Below are 17,510 nucleotides of genomic sequence, written 5' to 3' on the forward strand. Positions count from 1 at the left end.
CCCTTTTGTCCAGATAAGTATGTTTAGTGTTTGTGTTGGAAGCGGCAGAGCAAATCCTCTTACCAGAACAGTCTCTAGTGCCACTCGGTTCACTCTAGCTGGTTATGTATGTTCGAATGAAGGAAAAGGAGCAGCAGTTGCTCACAAGGGGTCTTTCAAAAGGACATGGAGTCAAGAGCGGGAAAGATTTCTGATCAGATATTCAAGTGAGACGTGCATGACTGTCTGTATTCATCTGTCACTCTAGCTTGAAAGCATCTTCTTCTAGTGTTCATTTGACAGCCTTTTCAGAGGTTCTGAGCAACAGGTCTGTTTCTGTGCATCCCCTTCTTCTGAGCTCTTTGAAAATTCCCATGTTGTAAACTACCGATATGGGGCCAGTGCAGGTGGTGGAGCTGGCTGCTGTTTTTGGAGGGCAGGTTCTCAATAAGGTCAAAGCTTTCCCACAAGGCTTGAAAATAAGCATGCAGAAACTACACGTGAAAGAAAGCTCCACCAGTGATATAGAGCCCTGCACGCCCAGGAGGAGCAAATACTATCTCAAAGGCACCTGCCCAGCCACCTACTTACAAACTTTTATGGTGAGAGGCTATCACAAACATTTAAAACCCCAAGAGTTTACAACAGAGAAGGATCTGGACCCAGAGAGTTCATGAACTGTTTCAGTTATGAACTAAACTGACATGGGCCAGGAACTCGTGAGTTCATGAATTAGAAACTCATTGGTTTACGTTATCTGAGGTACAATGGTGAACTGCTGTTTTGCAACTTAGTTTTACACCCAGTAGGACAAAAGGTTAGATGGAAGTTATATGTAGAGATGGTGAAAGATTTTCTGTTGGCTACTTATCTTCAAAAAACCACATATTTGCATCAATGAAAAAAGAATTCATTTTTCTCAGTTGTACCAATTGGTTTTGGTTATTAAAAAAAAAAAGGGAAAAAACAAACCCCTGGTACTTTAACATTGATTTCTCATATTTATAGAATCACAGAATGGTTTGGGTTGGAAGGGACCTTAAAGATCATCTAGTTCCAACCCCTGCCATGGGCAGGGACACCCTCCACTAGCCCAGGTTGCCCAAAGCCCCATCCAACCCGGCCTTGAACACTGCTAGGGAGCCAGGGGCAGCCACAGCTTCTCTGGGCAACCTGTGCCAGGGCCTCAGCACCCTCACAGGGAAGGATTTCTGCCTCCCATCCCATCTCCATCTCCCCTCCTGCAGCTTCAGGCCATTCCCCTTGGCCTGTCACTCCCTGCCCTTGGCACCAGCCCCTCTCCAGCTTTTCTGTAGCCCCTTCAGGGACTGGAAGGGGCTCTAAGGTCTCCCTGGAGCCTTCTCTTCTCCAGGCTGAACAACCCCAACTCTCTCAGCCTGTCTTCATCGTTATCTTTACTACAGGTTATGTTTCACTGTACAACTTGCCTCAGCTTCATTAGGGGAAAAAAAAAAAAAGTATTTATAAAAAATACCATGTTACTACACTCTATGGCAAGTCTGACAGCCTTCAGTGGCACAGAGAACTCCAGCACTAGATGGAAAAGAGTAATTTTGGTGTGCTCTTCACAGACCCAGTACTACCATGTGGGGTAATCCCAGCAGTGTTTCTGTTCATCCACTCTGTGGATGCATTTCTTTCATGGATTCCCATGTACCTCAGAGCATATTGTCAGTAAATGTCTGTAAAGGAGGTTGACGGTAAGAAGTGTCATGCGGTCCTACTATGGGGAGAAGGCTGAGACATTGACCTGTAGTCTCAGCTTGGGCAAGCAAAGTGTGTCATAGGAGACACACTTTTCTTGTGTTAGCATTAGTGCAAACCTGCTTTTGAAGTACAAACCTCATCTCAACCTTTTATAATCATTAATCACCTACCATGACTCCATTGCGTGCAAACTTGTGAACAACTGAAATGCCAACCAAGTCAAAAGGGCAGAGGTATCATGACAAAGCATTGCCAAGTGGTGTGTTTGCATAGGTGGAGCATAGCTACAAAAGCTTGCAAACCACCCCGGCCTCTCTCGTGCATGGGTTCCTGTCTGTCCAACTCGCAACATGCTGGCGGCAGTGCTGCTCCTCTTCTTGTGCTGCCTGAGTCCTGCCGCTGCCGGGAAACTGCTGGTGATCCCGATGGAGGGCAGCCACTGGCTCAGCATGAAAGAAGTGCTGGCAGAACTAAGCAAGAGAGGGCATGAAATAGTTGTTATTGCACCGGAGAGCAAAATGATGATAGATTCCTCGGTGATATATGACTTGAAAACGTATCCTGTACCTTTCAAAAAGGGGGAGATGGAAGAACTAATGCACTCACTTGTTGCAAACTGTTTCAGCGAAGAACCTTTCATGACCAGATTTTTTAATACCTGGAATAATTTCAGACAGAGCTCTGCCATGTTTCAAGCTTCCTGCAGTTCCTTACTGTACAACAAAGAGATGATGAAATACATTGAAGAAAGTAAATTTGATGCCGTCTTTACAGATCCTCTGACACCTTGTGGACAGATAATTGCTTTGCACTTTTCTATCCCTACTGTTTTCTTCTTGCGGGGTGTCCCATGTGCTATAGACATTCACGCTGCTCAGAGCCCAGACCTACCATCCTACGTCCCACGAATGTTCTCGCTCAATACAGATCATATGACGTTTCCTGAGAGAGTGAAGAACTTCCTGATCAGCATTTCAGAGTCTTTCACCTGCAGTATTATCTTTTCATCATTTGAAAGCCTGGCCTCAGAATTTCTCCAAAAGCCGATGACACTTACGCAGCTTTTAAGTCACGGATCCATTTGGCTGAAGAGACTTGACTTTGTCTTTGACTATCCCATGCCATTGATGCCCAATATGATTTTCATTGGAGGCATAAACTGTGGAGAGAAGAAATCATTATCTCAGGTTAGTGATTGGCTGGGAAAAGTATAATAAGGGAAAAGTTCTGGCAGTTGTACACCTGCACAATCTGGGTGAGGTCTAATAGCGTGTTTGATAAGTCCGTTTCTTATCTAAAGAAGTAATTTTGATTAACGCTTTCCGTATAGCAAATCCACATGAAAAACAGAGTGGTATAGCAGACCAGGAGAACCAGATGTGATTCCACCTCATTTCCTTGGGTCTGCCCAACACAGGGATTTTGTTCGGTGAGAGGATCACATGCTATGTGGTGTTTAATTCTAGCTGAAGTCAGGTACACAAACACCACCTTGCCCAGGAATTCATGGAAAAAAGGGTAGGTGAATTATAACAGCTCTTCCAAAAATTCTGTGCCCCACATAAAGAGGCAGTAGAGTATTTCTTCAGGAGTTGCTTATCCAGTCAGAAAAGTAACTCACTGGGTTATGTGCAATAGCATCATGTGCTCTTTTCTGTAGCAGCAGTCTCGTGTTTGTGTTGCAGGCTAATATATCTAATAATGCTGAAGATTTTGGGTTTAAAAACGGCTTCCATCACAAAAACTAGACAGCTGAATTCTCAACTGCATTTTTAGGAGACATCCAGTTTGGATAGGGAAATGTTAATGGGTGGACGCTTGGGGATCTGTGGTCTAAAAAGTACTTGATGAAGGCATGCATGTGGTGTATGTTAGCTTGTTGGTGCTCATGATGTACTTGGTGCTGCATGTGATGTATATTCTTGTTTGCTTCTGCTGTAAGAACAGCCTCATGTAAAGCCAGAGACAAAGTGGAAAAAGGAGAGAGAGGACACAGCTCTCCTCAGCAGATGATGAATCTGTAGTTAGTGTCATCCAGCTGTTTCAGCAGTAAATCACAGTGTTTCCTAGAAAAGGATAAAGTTTTATCCTTTGTGAACAACATTTCCTAAAAATAAACAGATTCTCCTCTATTCTTCCCTTGAACTTTTTTCACTTGCCAGCCTTCCCTGAGTCTTAGGGAATGGAGTTGTCCTGCCTATCACCACTCTTACTCTTCCCCCAAATTTGAAGCTTCACAAGAAAACAGATTTGCATTTTACAAGCCTGGCACATCTTCCCCAGAGCCAACCTTAACTGCTCTCAGGCTTTGCTTTACTCCTCCTGATGCTGCCCATTGAAAGTACTGTTTATTTCTGTTGACCTGCTAGTGTTCCTATCTTGTTTTTTCGTGAAAGTCTCTTTCAGATTGCTTGTCAACCCCTCCCACCCACGGCCACTTTTATCAGGGTAGTGCTTTTTCCTATCTGTTCTGTCCATCAGAGCTGCTTAATGGCTCCTCAGTTGGCAGATCCTCTGGGAAGGCAGCATCCTGCTTGGAGGCGAGGCCATATGGCAGCTCCAGGTTAAAATCAGACTTTCCTCTGAAGACAAAGCTCACTCTCATCTTGCTCAGGGACTAAAGATCATAGTCCAGCAGCAATATTTATTGCCAAAGGACTGGTTCTTCAGTCCTGATTTCTTCTTGTCTTCCGACTATGCCTCTGCATCACACAGTTACATCTAACGGCAAAATATAATCCTGAAGGTTGATAAGTTTATCACAAGTACTTGTTAACTGCTCAGACATGGTATCTCACGTTTAGTTTTTCATCTGAAGTAATAATGCCACATCTTACCATTTAAAATCAGTTCCTGGCCTGAAACAAGAGGGCTGTTACTGGCTACTTCTGTCCAGGCTTTCCTGTATTTAATTAGGTACAAGGAGAACTGAGTGGCTTTTCCTTCCTATTGCTCCTTGAAGAAGAAAATGATTGAGAGAGGCACAGAGAGATAGGTCAGGACGAGAACAAAGTGTTATTATGCATGACAGCATGGATTCGGTGGTTTTCCTTCGCCGATGCAAGCCTCTGCTGCAATGTTGCTTATTGTAATAAATTTGTACCTGGTGGTGTACCTGGCCCCAGTGCTGAGCTGTATGTAAATCACAAGGCTCCTCCTTAGGATTTGCATAGATATCGCACTGTATAGTGGCATAATTTTGTATTTTTAAACATAAACTCAACAAGCATTTCAGAACAGCCACAAAATGCTTATCAAAAAGAAAGAAGAAAAGCAAGAAAGCATTTTAACACCTGCTTTCAGCAAGCCCAGTTATTTCCTAGTGCCTGCACTATTCAAAAACCTGGGATTTTGTTTTTCCAAAGTCTGATTTTATTTTCACTCTAACATCAATCAGCACAGGGAATCAATCAGAAAGGACTCGTCCCAAGGAAGCCTCAGATACCAAGCCCAGTTCTGCCCAACCCAAGTTGATTTATCACATTCCTTAAACGATTCATCAGTGCCTTGAATGCCTACTGGTTTTGCTGGAAAAGCCGGATCGTTAAGGAGGAATGTGAGAATCTGGCAGGGGGGCTAAGGGTCTACTTAAAATCTCTTAGGTCAGGGCAGATGAACAGACTTTGGCTTTCTAGGAACATGGCTCACGTAAGTAAATACAGTTACTTAGGTTCTGCGGGAGTTTTGGTTTTCCTATCTCTGTTTTGCTTGGCCGACGGTGGAAAGCTGTTGGTGGTGCCAATGGATGGCAGCCACTGGCTCAGCATGCGCTCAGTGCTGGCTGCCCTCAGCCAGAAAGAGCATGAAATTGTCGTTGTCGCACCAGAAGTAAACTTGAATGTGAAGGCATCTGAATATTACACTCTCAAAACGTATCCGGTGCCTTTAACGAGGGAAGAACTGGGAGCAAGCATGCATTCATTTGCGAATGATCTTTTCAAGAGAAGACCTTTTCTTCAAAGAATTACTGCGCTTTATGAAAAAGTTCGAGTCATCTCCGGCCTCTACGTCTCCTCTTGTACCAGGTTATTGCACAATAAGGATCTCATGCAATATCTTGAAGGGAGTAAATTTGATGCTGTTCTCACGGATCCTGTTGTACCATGTGGACAAATTCTAGCTCTGCATCTCTCTATCCCATCTGTTTTCTTTTTACGGGGACTCCCCTGCAGTTTTGATTTGAAGGCTACCCAGTGTCCAGACCCCCCTTCCTATGTCCCAAGAACATTTACAGACAACTCAGACCACATGACATTTATCCAGCGCATGGAAAACTTAGTTCTGAAATCATCAGAATCCTTTCTTTGCAATTTTGCCTATTTGCCATTTGAACTTCTGGCCTCAGATGTTCTCCACAGACCAGTAACAATGAAGGAGCTCTTAAGCCATGGATCTATTTGGCTTAAAAGAATGGATTTTGTTTTTGAGTATCCCATGCCAGTGATGCCCAACATAGTTTTCATTGGAGGTATAAACTGTGGAAAGAAAAAGCCATTACCTCAGGTCAGTGATTTCCTTGATAAAATACGTTAAGGTTTGAAGGGAAAATGCTGTTTGCCAATGCTCTGTGTGTATATCATTGTATACATGAGTGTGTGGAATTTATACGTGCAGTAAGGAATACTGTAAAGACAAAGAAAATAGGTGAGAAACTGAGTTTATTTTCATTCTCTCCCACCCTTGCAAGTACTTTTCTATAGCATTGGAAGGATCTAGTGTTTTTGCTTACACAAGTGTTTTCTTTGGGCTACGTGGAAGTAGTTCATCACTGCACTCTTGCTAACAAGGCACACATCCACTAGTGAGGGTGATCCCCCATCTTAGCAGGCAAGTCTGCTGCTTATGTTTGTCAGATGGGTATTATTACCTCAAACTATTTGTTTTACTGTCACAATTGATTTTTGAAAACAATGAATCTTTTCAGTTAATAGAACCATCCTTTCATAATTTAGAAATAAAGACCTCGGTTGGCAGGTAATGTTCTGGTTGCTTTGTCAGTCTGGGCTTATCCTTTCACCGCATGGATGTTCTGCAAAACTGTTAGAGGTTTTGGTAGCTGCTAGCCAGCACTGAGCCATCTGCAACAGGTTACGGTGCTTTCTGAAAAGTTTCCCTACAAAGGGTGTACCTAGAGATGCAGTAGTTTGCTAAATGTCCTTAAAAAAATTCTGGTGCATACTATCAACCTCCATAGTAAATAACTGTATGGGCAAAATTACTTCTGTGCAATCATGTTCATAATTAGGACTGATTATCTGCAAGTCCTGTCTATGCATTAGCATTGTTTGCTTTCATGGCCCTGGGGCATGCTCTTTCCAGACTGATACAGAACAGTATTTCTGAGTTGCTAATCCAGTTTTAAATATATCTGGCAAACAACCATGCCCTTGTTCTTCCTCCTTCCAGCCTCTACTTCATCTTTCCAAAAAGAGGCCTTTCAGGGAAATGCACTTTGATAGCTAATTTTCCATTTTCATTACAGTGTCAAGATATAAAATTGATAAACCAGACTATTTCCCATGTGAAGCATTAGTATTTTCCTAACCTTTTACAAATAGAAAATTATCTGGACTGGCAGGAGGGGAGGAATTTTGTTACACTGAAAAATCTTGTTGGGAAAACCAATGATATGTTAATTGGCACTTTTGAGCAGACCACTTGATGAAGGATCCCTCATTTCCTTAAATCCCAGTGTTCCTCCAATACAAAGAAGTGGGTGTTTCCCAGTCTAGCTACTGCTCTGATTACAGTCTGCCAAATTGGCTGACCTTTAACACCTCTTATTCCGTCTTTGCCATACCCACGATTATACATTTACCGCAGAGCAAATAAGTCTAAAGATCATTTGGAGAACCATAGCACAGATTGCTTAAAAGCTTGGAGCTGGGGATATTCTTTCTGGGCAGCACTCACCAGATTTCTGCAGAAAAATGGCCCCAGTGCTTAGTGGTCATCCACAAGTTGCGACGATGCTGGTTCTGCTCCTGTCCATGCTCAGTTTGGCTGCTGGTGGGAAGCTGCTGGTAGACAGGAGTCAGGCAGAAGGGGCATGAAATAGTTGTCCTTGCACCTGAAAAACATACCTATAAAACCATCAGAGATTTTTATTATGAAAATGTATCCAATACCTTTCACAAAGGAAGAGGTAGATGGAAGTATCCAGTCTTTGTCACGGGATGTATTTGAAGAAGGATCTTTTCTGGAAAAGCATGTCTGCTGTTTCTCTTTCTATCTGTGCACACTTACTCTACAACAACGAGCTTGTCAGGTATCTTGAGTGTAAGTTGGATGCTGTCTCTACAGATCCTGTAATAACCTGTGGGCAAATATTGGCTGAGCATCTTTCAGTTCCTTACCTGGGTTTTTTTTTTGTTTGCGGGTAATGCCATGTGGTTTAGATTTTGAAGCCACTCAGCGTCTCAATCCCCCTTTAATGTCGCCTGGGTATTTACAGAGCGTGCAGACCGCATGAACTTTCTCTGGCACATAAAGAACCTAATCCTTGACATCCGAAGCTCTAGGGTCTTCTAGTGAAGGTCTGTGATGGGATGTTGTAACCACCAGCCAAAGGGATTGTCAGAATTTGTGGACAGTAGGACAAAGTGCTGGATTTGTCTTATAAGTGAGTCTCATGGGATGGCCCAGAAAACCTTAAAAGCTCTTTCCAAGCTCAAAACTCAAGTCCCACTGAATGGAGCCATGGAGCAGGTCTGCTTTGACACATCTAGCACAGCACGACTAGCACTGAGGGGATGGATGCAGCCTTGGGGATTATGCTAGCCTCTCAGATGTGGCATGTGCTTTTGATGCCCCAGACACAGAAGATAGCAATGGACACAGTTCTTACTGCTGAGCCTCCTCTGCTGCTCTGTGGGAGAGCCTGGAGAGCTGTACTGTTGGCTTTGGTGCCCTGGCTTTCTCTTCAGTCTTATTACTTAGGACTTGTGCACCACGGGGTCACCAAGCCCGTGTGGCAATTCCACACAGTGGAGGTGGCTGCAGCATCTTACAGACATCCTCACGGACACTGTAATTTGCCACCTGAGCATTCATGCAACTCCACCGCTGCTGGACACCATGCAAGATTTGCCAGAGGCCCTGAATTATTTCATGGAAAGTCCCCCTCAAAGAGTGTTCATACACCTCTGCTCTACCTTCCCAGCTCACAAAGCCAGCCCCTCCATCCCTGGGGCAGGTCTCAGACGCTAGAAGTACCACTTAGTGCAGGTGATCTGTCTTGCAGAAAAACCTAGTATCATGCGTCCATCTCCATCTGTCTTCTCACTCCAGAAATCATCTTAAACAGCTCTTCCGCACCTGCTATGGGGCCACAGGCCTCCTAGAGATGAGTCTTCAAAGAGAGAGAGATATGGGACAGGTAGTGCTAGGTTAGTTTGGCAGTGCTAGGTTAACAGTTGGACTTGATGATCTTAGAGGTCTTTTCCAACCTAAACACTTCTATGATTCTGTAGGTCTTGCCCAGGGGGAAGGGAACACCCTCTGCTAGGTTGAATAGTGACATGGATGTGACATATTTCCTGCAAGTGCAAAAAGGTCAGCTGGGGAAAGCTGTCAGAAGCTCTCAGCAGTCCCATCCAGAGCCACCCTTTCTCCTTCCTGGGACACTCTTTACTGTTCATCTAACAGAAACAGATGGTGGTTATCCAGTGCATTGACCACAGACTACCAGCTGGTGGACTTGGCTGGAATGAAATGCTTATTATGCAGCCTTTTATCAACTCAGTGATTATACGTTTACCACAAAGCAAATACCTTGAAGGATCAAAAGTTATGTTGTAGCACAGATTGCTTAAAAGCTCAGAGCTGGTGTTGTAGCTTCAGTGCCACCAGTGGTTTTCGTTCTGGGCAGCACTCACCAGATTTCTGCAGACATGGCCCCGGTGCTTAGCGCTCATCCGCAAGTCACGGCGACGCTGGTTCTGCTCCTGTCCGTGCTCGGTTTGGCTGCTGGTGGGAAGCTGCTGGTGGTGCCGGTGGACGGGAGTCATTGGCTCAGCATGCGGGAAGTGTTGGATGGTCTCAGGCAGAAGGGGCATGAAGTAGTCGTCGTTGCACCTGAAATCAGTTTGTACATAAAGCCAACAAAGAATTTTGTTATGAAAACGTACCCGGTGCCTTTCACACAGGAAGAGATGGATGGAAATTTCCAGGCATTTTTACGAGATGTACTTGAAGAAGGATCTTTTCTGGAAAGATTTCTTAAAGTATACCAGGGTATGAAAACTCTCTCTGATTTGGTAATCCTCAGCTGTACACAATTGCTGTACAACAAAGAGCTTGTCAGATACCTTGAGGAGAGCAAGTTTGATGCTGTCTTTACAGACCCTGTACTACCCTGCGGGCAGATACTGGCTGAGCATCTTTCACTCCCTTCCGTGTTTTTTTTACGAGGAATACCATGTGGTTTAGAATTTGAAGCCACTCAGTGTCCCAATCCCCCTTCTTATGTCCCCAGGTTATTCACAGAGCATACAGACCGCATGAACTTTTTCCAGCGGGTGAAGAACCTGATCTTTGATGTCCCAAATTATTTTCTCTGTGATGTTGTCTTTCAACGATATGCAAACCTGGCTTCTGAGTTCCTCCAGCGGGATGTGACTATGCTGGATCTCTTACGCCAGGGTTCCGTGTGGCTCATGAGGTTAGATTTTGTGTTAGATTATCCAAGACCTTTGATGCCCAACATCATTGCAATTGGAGGAGTAAACTGTGCTCACAAGAAGCTACCTCAGGTAGGTCATGCTCTGTTTTTAATTCTTGCTCTGATAAAATTCTGTGCTAACAAGGGTGGAATTTTGTGTTGTGGATCGGAATCAAGTTCCCATTTAGGGTGAGTTAGACAAATACTCGTGAAAGAAATAATTTTTCTCCCACTTTCTTCCTCACTTTCCATTTTCTGTGTAGGCAGCTATGGGTTCTCACTGATGAAGTATGCTCAGTTGATGCCTTTTTCATTGCAAGGATTCAAAGCCATTTTGTGTAACATTGAGTAACTTGGTGCTCTCTTTCTCCCTTAGTGAGCAATGGAAGAGCAGCAGACAAGTCTGAGGGGTTGTCAAAGCCTCGCAGTTAGGTATAATCCATACAGCTTTGCAAATTGTTGTAGTAGGGTCTGGTACTTACAGAGAAACACGTCAGGCTTCTGTCCTGGGACACCCTTGCTGCCTTACCACTTCTTTCTTTGTCAATTAATTAGTCTGCTCCATCACATGGGTATTTCCAAAGCTGGAATCAGCAGAAATGTCTCAGGTTGTGGACTCTCAGGCTAAGCAGCACTGTCTCTGTTTACAGACAGGCCTCAGAGGATTTTTGCCTTGGTGATGGCCATGTGAGATCTGAGAACAAAATCAATCTTGATGAGCCTGAAGGGGCTGTGGTGGCCTGGCAGATCCTGCTCAAAGGCAATAGAGCTGCCAAAGCTTTTCTGATAGAAACTGATGGGGCTTATCTGGTGCATCCACCACTTTTACCAACTGCTGGCATAGATCACTGAACTCTAGTGCTTGTTTTCCAGCCTTTTATCAAATCAGTGATTATACTTTTACCACAAAGCATCAAACGTTATGTTCTTCAGACACGGCCCCGGTGCTTAGCGCTCATCCACAAGTCACGGCGACGCTGGTTCTGCTCCTGTCCGTGCTCGGTTTGGCTGCTGGTGGGAAGCTGCTGGTGGTGCCGGTGGACAGGAGTCATTGGCTCAGCATGCAGGAAGTGTTGGATGGTCTCAGGCAGAAGGGGCATGAAGTAGTCGTCGTTGCACCTGAAATCAGTTTGTACATAAAGCCAACAAAGAATTTTGTTATGAAAACGTACCCGGTCCTTTTCACACAGGAAGAGATGGATGGAAATTTCCAGGCATTTTTACGAGATGTACTTGAAGAAGGATCTTTTCTGGAAAGATTTCTTAAAGTATACCAGGGTATGAAAACTCTCTCTGATTTGGTAATCCTCAGCTGTACACAATTGCTGTACAACAAAGAGCTTGTCAGATACCTTGAGGAGAGCAAGTTTGATGCTGTCTTTACAGACCCTGTACTACCCTGCGGGCAGATACTGGCTGAGCATCTTTCACTCCCTTCCGTGTTTTTTTTACGAGGAATACCATGTGGTTTAGAATTTGAAGCCACTCAGTGTCCCAATCCCCCTTCTTATGTCCCCAGGTTATTCACAGAGCATACAGACCGCATGAACTTTTTCCAGCGGGTGAAGAACCTGATCTTTGATGTCCCAAATTATTTTCTCTGTGATTTTTTTCTTTCAACCATACATAAAACTGGCTTCTAAGTTACTCCAGCGGGATGTAATTGTGTTAGATCTCTTACACAATGCCTCCATTTGGCTTCTGCAATTAGAATTTGTGTTCCACTGTCAGAGACCATCGATGCCTAACATGATCATAATTTGAGGACTAAACTGCACTCACAGGAAGCTAACTCAGGTGGGTCATGCTCCTGTGTTCGCTGGAGAACTCTGTAGCACAGATTTTGTTAGAAAGGTCTCTGAGGGATAGTAAACTGCTTCAGACTGCTTTTCCTTTGCCAAGAGGTGCCAGTACTAATTTCAGCGAAGAGATCTTGAGTATCACAGCATAAAAACGGGAGTGGTGTTTTGAATGGGCTTAGCTCTGCTGAAGTCCACATAGATTTGTGGAAGGTCTGACTGAATGGGATTGCTTTGCTCAGATACCTCCCCCCAAACACCTCCTGCCACCAACTGATGAATTCAACTTCTTTGCTAGAGCTAGGAGAAAGAAAAGATGGTGGGAAGGGCATAAGACATTTTGATATCCATGAGAGCACTGACTATAGTCACCTGTGAAACTCCAGCTATGCTCTTTCCCATTTGCCTTTACTTAAAGGATGACTCTATGCTTGTGGGCCTTCTCTCACTATCTGCTGCTAGGAGAACCACCAAGTTCCTACAGCAGATTCTTCTCTTGACTTGCCGCAGCAGCAAGGGTCCGTGGCAACATTTGCTTTGTGAAGCAAAAGATATGGGACAGGTCTTGGCCAGGGGAGCAGCCTTGGCTAGGTTGAATAGTGACATGGATGTGACAAATCTCCTGCATGTGCAAAAGGGTCAGCCAGGGTGAAGCTCTCAGAAGTGCAGTCTCATCCAGAACCACCCCTGCTCCTTCCTGGGACACTCTTTACTGTTCATCTAATAGAAACAGATGGTGGTTATCCACCACACACCACTAGCCTGTGTAATTAGCTGAACTTAGTACTTGCTAAGTAGCCTTTTATGAACTCGGTGATTATACATTTACTACAAAGCAAATACCTTGAAGGATCAAAAGTTATGTTGTAGCACAGATTGCTTAAAAGCTCAGAGCTGGTGCTGTAGCTTCAGTGCCACCAGCGGTTTTCGTTCTGGGCAGCACTCACCAGATTTCTGCAGACATGGCCCCGGTGCTTAGCACTCATCCGCAAGTCACGGCGACGCTGGTTCTGCTCCTGTCCGTGCTCGGTTTGGCTGCTGGTGGGAAGCTGCTGGTGGTGCCGGTGGACGGGAGTCATTGGCTCAGCATGCGGGAAGTGTTGGATGGTCTCAGGCAGAAGGGGCATGAAGTAGTCGTCGTTGCACCTGAAATCAGTTTGTACATAAAGCCAACAAAGAATTTTGTTATGAAAACGTACCCGGTCCCTTTCACACAGGAAGAGATGGATCATATTTTCCAGAGAACTAGCCAGGATATATTTCAAGAAGGATCTTTTCTGGAAAGGTTTCTTCAAATATATGAAGGAGTGAAAAATACTTCTGCCATGTTCCTGTCTACCTGTACACGCTTACTGTACAACAAAGAGCTTGTCAGATATCTTGAGGAGACCAAGTTTGATGCTGTCTTTACAGATCCAATACTACCCTGTGGGCAGATACTGGCTGAGCATCTTTCACTCCCTTCCGTGTTTTTTTTGCAGCAAATTCCATGTGGTTTAGAATTTGAAGCCACTCAGTGTCCCAATCCCCCTTCTTATGTCCCCAGGGTATTCACAGACCTTACAGACCGCATGAACTTTTTCCAGCGGGTGAAGAACCTGATCTTTGAAATCCCAAATTATTTTCTCTGTGATGTTGTCTTTCACCCATATGCAAAACTGGCTTCTGAGTTCCTCCAGCGAGATGTGACTGTGCCAGATCTCTTACGTCAGGCTTCCATTTGGCTCATGAAGCTAGACTTTGTTTTACACTACCCGAGACCATTGATGCCCAACATGATTATGGTTAGTGGAGTAAACTGTGCTCATAAGAAGCTAACTCAGGTGAGTCCTACTGTATTTTTTTCTTGTCATTCTTGCAGGCTCTTACATACTCAGGTTGTGTTAGAAAGGTCTCTTTCTGTTAATGATAGTAGAAGGATTTCAAACCCCTTTTGCCTTGCAAAGAGGTGCCAGTACTTGTTTCAGTGAAGGCATCTGAATATCACAGTATAAAGATAGAGAAAGTTGTGTATGGAATTAGGTCTGGGAAACTTCCCATTGTCCTTGTGCCTCAGCTCAAAGCCAGCTTTGACATTAGAGCAGGTTGCTCAGGGCCTCTTCACTCAGGGCTGTTGATGTGGTGCAGATTTTCATTTGAGGAACCTTTGCTCATCCTGTGGTCCAACTTGTCATTGCTGATTTCCTCTATGTTCCTGTCTTTTTTTTTTTCTTTAAAGAAGGATTCTCTTGAATCCTTCTCTTTTCCTTTTGAATTGTCATAGACTCATAAAATAACTTTTGTTTGGAAGGTCACTTGCAGGCCTCTCAGTGAACCTCCTAATCAAAGCATGTCTGGTTAGTTCAGGTTGTTCCATTCCATGCCTTGTCAAGTTTTGAATATCCCCTCTGACCCTTACAGTGAAAACACTTTAGTATACCAAATTTATTATTGTATCCATTCAAATTTTCCACGTTGCAACTTGTGACTGTTGCCTGTCGTCCTGTCCCTGTGAATCTGTGAGAAGAGCGTGGCTTTGTCTTCTTTATGCCCTCCTGCGAAGGGAGTTGAAGACAGAAATAAGATCTCCTGTTAGCCTTCTCTTCTGAATCCTGAGCAAGCTCATCTTTCTCAGCCTCTTTTTCTACGTCATGGTCCCCAGCTCCTAACCGTCTTCTTGGCTTTTGCTGGACTTCCTCCGGCAAGTCAATGTCTGTCTTGTACTGGAGAGCCCCAAGCTGGGTATGTGCTTCAGATGTCTCTCAAGTGCTAACAGAGGAGGATCACCTCTCTCCGGCTGCTGGCTGCACCTTTACTCGTATAGCCCAGGATGCTCTTGCCTCTGTGGCTGCAAGGGCACACTGCTGACTCATCTTCAACTTTTTGTCCACAAGGACTCCAGGGTCATTTTTGGCAGAGCTGCTGTCTGTCCAGCTGGAGTGCAGCCTGTCCTGTGGCATGGGGTTATCCCATCCCAGCAGCAGAACTTTGCTTTTGCCTTTGCTGACCATGAGGCTCCTCTTGGCCTGTTTCTCCAGCTTGTGGCATTCTTTTTGTGTATCCCAAGCCAGTGATGCTCCTTATTTGAAGTATCAACTGGCATCATAAGAATAAAGTGTGATTTACCTGACTTTATTCTTATAAAATGAATGTTGGATATATTTCAAATTTTTTAAATATATATTCAAATACATTTTGTGGTTTGTAAAATAACATCATAGCTTCTATTTTGAGAAATAACTATTCCTGTTAAGTAAGTTTTTCAGATATTGACTTTGCAAAACAGTGAAATAGGGCTTATTTTTCAGAAAAAGCTGAATCTCACGCCGTAAAAATGAAGCATTTTTAAGAGGATTCAAACTTGACACTCTCTAGAAAAACAGAGATGGAATAAACCGTATAGCTAAACCTATGAAAAGAACTACGACAGAGGTCTATAAAATCCTGAAAAGTGTCGCGAAGGTGAAAGGGGAACTGACACGCAGTTTCTCCCAATACTTGACCTATGACTAACACTGAAATGAGGCGGCAGCAAGCTTACAGGAAATAAAAGGCTGTATTTTTTCACTCCATGCACAAAACAAAACAAATATCCGCTTCTCAATACCAGCAGATTTTTTTTATAGACAAAACCAGTGTAAAACAGTGGCACTCAACTTTGTACTTTAAGCTTTACTTTCTCCTGACAGATATCTCTTTTCACCCTTGCCTTTGGAATGGGCCGAACTTGCTGTTCAGCTTGTGGACTTCAGTCTCTGGACTCATATACATGTGAAATTGTGTGTTGCTCAAAATCCAGTGACACAACTTTTAAACTCTTAAGAACATGCCATTAGCCTTAAGGTGGTTCGGTTTGGGTTTTTACCTCTTTAATGTTGTTTTATTGCATTATAGATTGGTGTTACACAGCTAAATCGTGTTTGGCTGAAATGTCAGCAGAACTTAAAGACTACTATATATCAAATATGAGATTTGGGGGCCTGTTATGGGTTACCATAGGCTAACAGTATGTCTGCAACTCTGGGGTAATACGTGAGTGTATGCTGCCACCTTAGGGCATATGTAATGCTGCATCGCCTGGTTACTGCGAGATCTTTTTATCGCTGAAATGTGAAAATGTACACATAGGTACTGCACATGAGCATACCTTCTGTCCACCTCCTTTAGGTTTCGGTCTTTTAATATCACCTCACTGTCAGCTAGAAAGTTTTGCTTTAACAGGCTGCAGAATGGGACTGTATTGATGTCTGACACTCCTTCCTCTTTAATGCAGTTTCCTTAGGTATTATAGTTCTTCTTGCTGGAAAAGAATCACTTTTTTAACATGCCACGTGGAGAACTTCCTATCAAAATAAACCTTTTAGGACACAGTATTAGCCTTGAAATGTGCTTATCACACCCAGGTACCTTTGGCAAAGGTAGACATTTCATGAACCAGATATCCCATCACCCCTACCTGCTCCAGGACAACTTCCAGGCTGCTGCACAGTGTGAAGAAGCCATACAGAGCTCTCTCCAACCAGGTGTGCTTTGTTGGGGATCTCAAATGTTTTTCTTCTCCAGCCAGCAATTGTTCTTGTTCAGCTACCAGTCCTGTATCTTGGTTTGCTTTTGAAAACTTGCAAACCTTTGGCATCCACCTTTTCTCTTTCCATGAAATGTGCCTTAATGGCAGATAAAATCTGCTTGGTCAGGCACTTCTTTTAAGAACAAACTGCAGATACCTGCTTTTCTACATTTATCTTTAACGTTTTCACGTGCCTTTGCATGTTCTCACTATCTAAGGACACTGCTTTGTTTCTAGGCACCTATTTCATTCACCCATCTATCTACCCATTGAGTATCCATTGCATCAGTTGCTGCAGCTTCAACCCAGGTTCTCAAGAATAATTAGGCACTTAAATCTCATTTAAATCAACCTGATTTGGATATCTAAACAAGTCCTTGGAGTGGGACTATCTTCCACATCAGATCATGTCACCTGTGCTGTTATATGGGCAAACCTTCAAAACCTCAGAGGTAAAAAAGCTTTTTCTATATGTTCAGTCCAAATCTCCCAAACTGCCATTTGTGGCTTTTATTATACTATTTACTGCTACCCAGAAAAGTTTGGCTCTGTCATCATTGTTACTCCCCATCGAGTAGCTGTAGGCTGTGGTCGAGTGTTATAGAGAATAGGACTTCCAAGATGGTTTGGGTTTTTTTTTTTTTTTTTTTGCCTTAAAGATCTTATCATAGCACATGAAGAAGCAGCTCAGAAACTCTGATTTTCCCTTCTTCTGGTAAGCATGGGATACAAGCGTGGACTTCTCTTTTGGCTTATACCACAGCCAAGCTTTATTAAGTTCTTTTGAAAAACAGCT

General features: G+C 43.7%; 2 protein-coding genes and 1 pseudogene across 5 annotated transcripts in view; all 3 read left to right on the plus strand.

Moving 5' to 3' along the window:
* Window positions 1-17,510, plus strand: part of LOC104637473 (UDP-glucuronosyltransferase 1A1) — a 35,456-nt gene that overhangs the window by 8,152 nt on the left and 9,794 nt on the right. The window contains exon 1 of one of the 4 annotated variants that reach the window (XM_075755895.1): window positions 9,533-10,460. The exons of 1 other annotated variant lie outside the window; for it this stretch is intronic. In XM_075755895.1, the coding sequence (XP_075612010.1) occupies window positions 9,600-10,460 (861 nt within the window). In that variant the 5' untranslated portion in view covers window positions 9,533-9,599. Of the gene's footprint in view, window positions 1-9,532; window positions 10,461-13,083; window positions 13,992-17,510 lie in introns of those variants that run through there. 2 more of the 4 variants (XM_075755894.1, XM_075755899.1) reach the window with 2 other exon arrangements.
* On the plus strand, window positions 1,951-6,240 carry LOC104632580 (UDP-glucuronosyltransferase 1A1-like). The gene is made up of 2 exons (XM_075755774.1): window positions 1,951-2,898; window positions 6,053-6,240. Exons 1-2 carry the CDS (start codon window positions 2,058-2,060, stop codon window positions 6,238-6,240), a joined length of 1,029 nt encoding a protein of 342 aa, XP_075611889.1. The 5' UTR covers window positions 1,951-2,057.
* LOC104637474 (UDP-glucuronosyltransferase 1A1-like) lies at window positions 10,752-12,711 on the plus strand (annotated as a pseudogene).

The sequence above is a fragment of the Balearica regulorum genome, chromosome 6 (genome assembly GCF_011004875.1).
Source record: "Balearica regulorum gibbericeps isolate bBalReg1 chromosome 6, bBalReg1.pri, whole genome shotgun sequence".
Lineage (NCBI taxonomy): Eukaryota > Metazoa > Chordata > Aves > Gruiformes > Gruidae > Balearica > Balearica regulorum.

Coding starts and splice junctions, on each gene's coding strand:
- LOC104632580 (XM_075755774.1), top strand. CDS start 2,058: ATGCTGGCGGCAGTGCTGCTCCTCTTCTTGTGCTGCCTGAGTCCTGCC. Junction 2,899..6,052: donor GAAATCATTATCTCAGGTTA/GTGATTGGCTGG, acceptor TTCTGGCCTCAG/ATGTTCTCCACAGACCAGTA.